Source organism: Aptenodytes forsteri, unplaced genomic scaffold (genome assembly GCF_000699145.1).
Source record: "Aptenodytes forsteri isolate BGI_AS27 unplaced genomic scaffold, ASM69914v1 Scaffold55, whole genome shotgun sequence".
Classification (NCBI taxonomy): domain Eukaryota; kingdom Metazoa; phylum Chordata; class Aves; order Sphenisciformes; family Spheniscidae; genus Aptenodytes; species Aptenodytes forsteri.
The window spans coordinates 4,158,701-4,161,105 of record NW_008796063.1 but is presented as its reverse complement, the minus strand read 5'-3'; the positions used below and the strand labels follow the sequence as shown (position 1 = coordinate 4,161,105).

At 38.6% G+C, this 2,405-nt stretch overlaps 1 protein-coding gene across 1 annotated transcript in view; it reads right to left on the bottom strand.

The window, feature by feature from the left end:
- Positions 1-927: 927 nt before the first annotated feature.
- Positions 928-2,405, bottom strand: part of PMS2 (PMS1 homolog 2, mismatch repair system component) — a 17,735-nt gene continuing 16,257 nt past the window's right edge. The window contains exons 14-15 of the mRNA XM_019473981.1: positions 1,733-1,902; positions 928-1,352 (exon numbers count right to left, since the gene is read on the bottom strand). Coding sequence (XP_019329526.1) covers positions 1,209-1,352; positions 1,733-1,902 — 314 coding nt within the window. The 3' untranslated portion in view covers positions 928-1,208. The remainder of the gene's footprint in view (positions 1,353-1,732; positions 1,903-2,405) is intronic.

The following is a 2,405-nucleotide window of genomic DNA, read 5'->3' as shown; positions in this document are numbered from 1 at the left end:
ATTCTGCTTGCTTTAGGTCAGGAGATTAATTCTGCATTACACAGGACCAGAGGGAAACTGCCTCTTCTGGGTTCATTTTAATACAGAAACGGAAAATAGCAGTTAGCAGACGTTGCACATGTTCCACACAGAATACAGACAATTTATTCATGGTACTTGGCCCATTTACACCTGTACACGTGACAGTTACAGGCAGTGTATATACGGCTTCTGTTGAAGCCCACCACATCAGCCACACAGCTGAGACAAGGGGCATGCGCTGCTTTATGCGCCAGAGTAACAGCAGCAGCACAGCTGCAGCACTCCATGAGCAGTAAATGGAGGTGCTATGGAAAAGCCATCAACAAAAACAAAGATTTCTTAGGTCAAATCTTGGTCCTACAGAAATGGAAGAACTTAGCTATTTGTTTTAATGGATTTGTGAGTCAAAAAGACAATTTTCTAACTATGTTGATTCTACTAAGATAGAATTTGGACTGACCTGATCAGCAGTGCCTCGTGAGACAGCTTTTTTTCATTCTTTCTCAGAGAAGGAATCCCTGTTCTTGAAAAAAAAAAATGTTTGGAATATGGATGGGAACAACGCTAATTAAAAGTAAATATGCCAGATGAATTATTCTATTCAAGCATTAAACACTGATGCCAGTAAGTTAATCATTAAATGCAATATTAATGCTTGAAGTAATTATCTAATGAAACCCAGCTTTAATTATCTAATGAAACCCAGCATTAGTAGAAGTAAAAAAAAACAAAAAAAGTATTTACACTTGTATACATTTTCCTTAAAATTATCATAATCAGGATGTATAAACATAGAAAGTTAATGTTTGTTTTATGGCATTACTAGAAACTTAAATTCACATTCCACTTAATTTTAAGAATCAGTGTATTTGCTATAAATGAGGTTCACCTACTCTTGATCTTTTCATATAAACATATTTATTTTTTTAAAAGTCTTGATGGGAAAAATAAGTAATACACACAGTAAATTGCAATAAAAGAAATGTTATTTACACATGAATTCCAGTATATCGATATTGTTGACTTGACAGGAATAACAATGAAACCCTGCTGAATGTCTTTAAGTCTTTCTGTCTTCAAATTTGAAGACCGGCTAAAATTTTTTTAGTCAAAATAAAAGAGTCACGATAAAAGCTCAAAATATTGCCAAGAATTAAAATAAAAAATGTTAATAACCAGAAATCGACTTATTCTGGTGAAATCAAGTCTAAACTGACTATGTGTCTCATAGTAGGCCTTCCATGGGGGCAGTTCCAGGGGTGCTCAATCTCGCCCATATGGGTGATCAGTTTTCTCATTTCCTGCACATTCAGTGCAGTTCCAATCATCACCTGCAAGTAAAGACAAAAACCCCAATTATTATTTTCTTTCTCCGTATTGACAACTGACACAGATAAGAGCAGTATTTCAGCTACTAGAGCAAATAAATACTGGGCAAGGCATTACAAGCAGAAAGACCTAGAAGATGAACAGAAGACAAAATACAGCTAAGTATGTTCGTAAGTGCATGAGTTTGAACCAAAATTAAAAACTACCAGAAATTTTTCCCGAGTTGCACTAGACAAAAACACAAGGAACAAAATGAAGGATATTAGCTGTTGACACTCAATAGTAAATAAACTTCCCCTGCAATATATATAGATACAGCCACCTATAATACAACAGAAAATACAGTATTTATTTGAAAACAAGCGTCAGGTGCTGTACTTACAGACTTTCTGCAAGCTCGAGAAGCAAACATCTGTCTGACCCTGGAGGGCCTACACATGACCCCAGGACAGTCGCTTAACATGAAGATCAGCTCATCTATGTCTTGTGGACCAAAAGTCCAGTTTTTGCTTGTTGGCAATGATATCAATTTAACTCTTTGAGTTACAGGAGCTGAAAGATTTGCAATAATTAATAAAGAAACAGAGCACTACAGGAAATTAGTTTCTCAATTTTTCTCTCAAGAAAAAGTACTTCGATACATTAATATGTATCAGAGATACATATTATTACTACATTATTATGTCCAGAGGGACCTGAACAAGCTCGAGAAGTGGGCCTGTGTGAACCTCATGAGGTTTAACAAGGCCAAGTGCAAGGTCCTGGGTTGTGCAAGTACAGGCTGGGGGATGAAGGGATGGAGAGCAGCCCTGCCGAGAAGGACTCGGGGGTACTGGTGGATGAAAAGCTGGACATGAGCCAGCAGTGTGCACTCGCAGCCCAGAAGGCCAATCGTATCCTGGGCTGCATCAAAAGAAGCGTGGCCAGCAGGTCGAGGGAGGGGATTCTGCCCCTCTACTCTGCTCTGGTAAGACCTCACCTGGAGTACTGCGTCCAGCTCTGGAACCCTCAGCATAAGAAAGACACGGACCTGTTGGAACGGGTCCAGAGGAGGG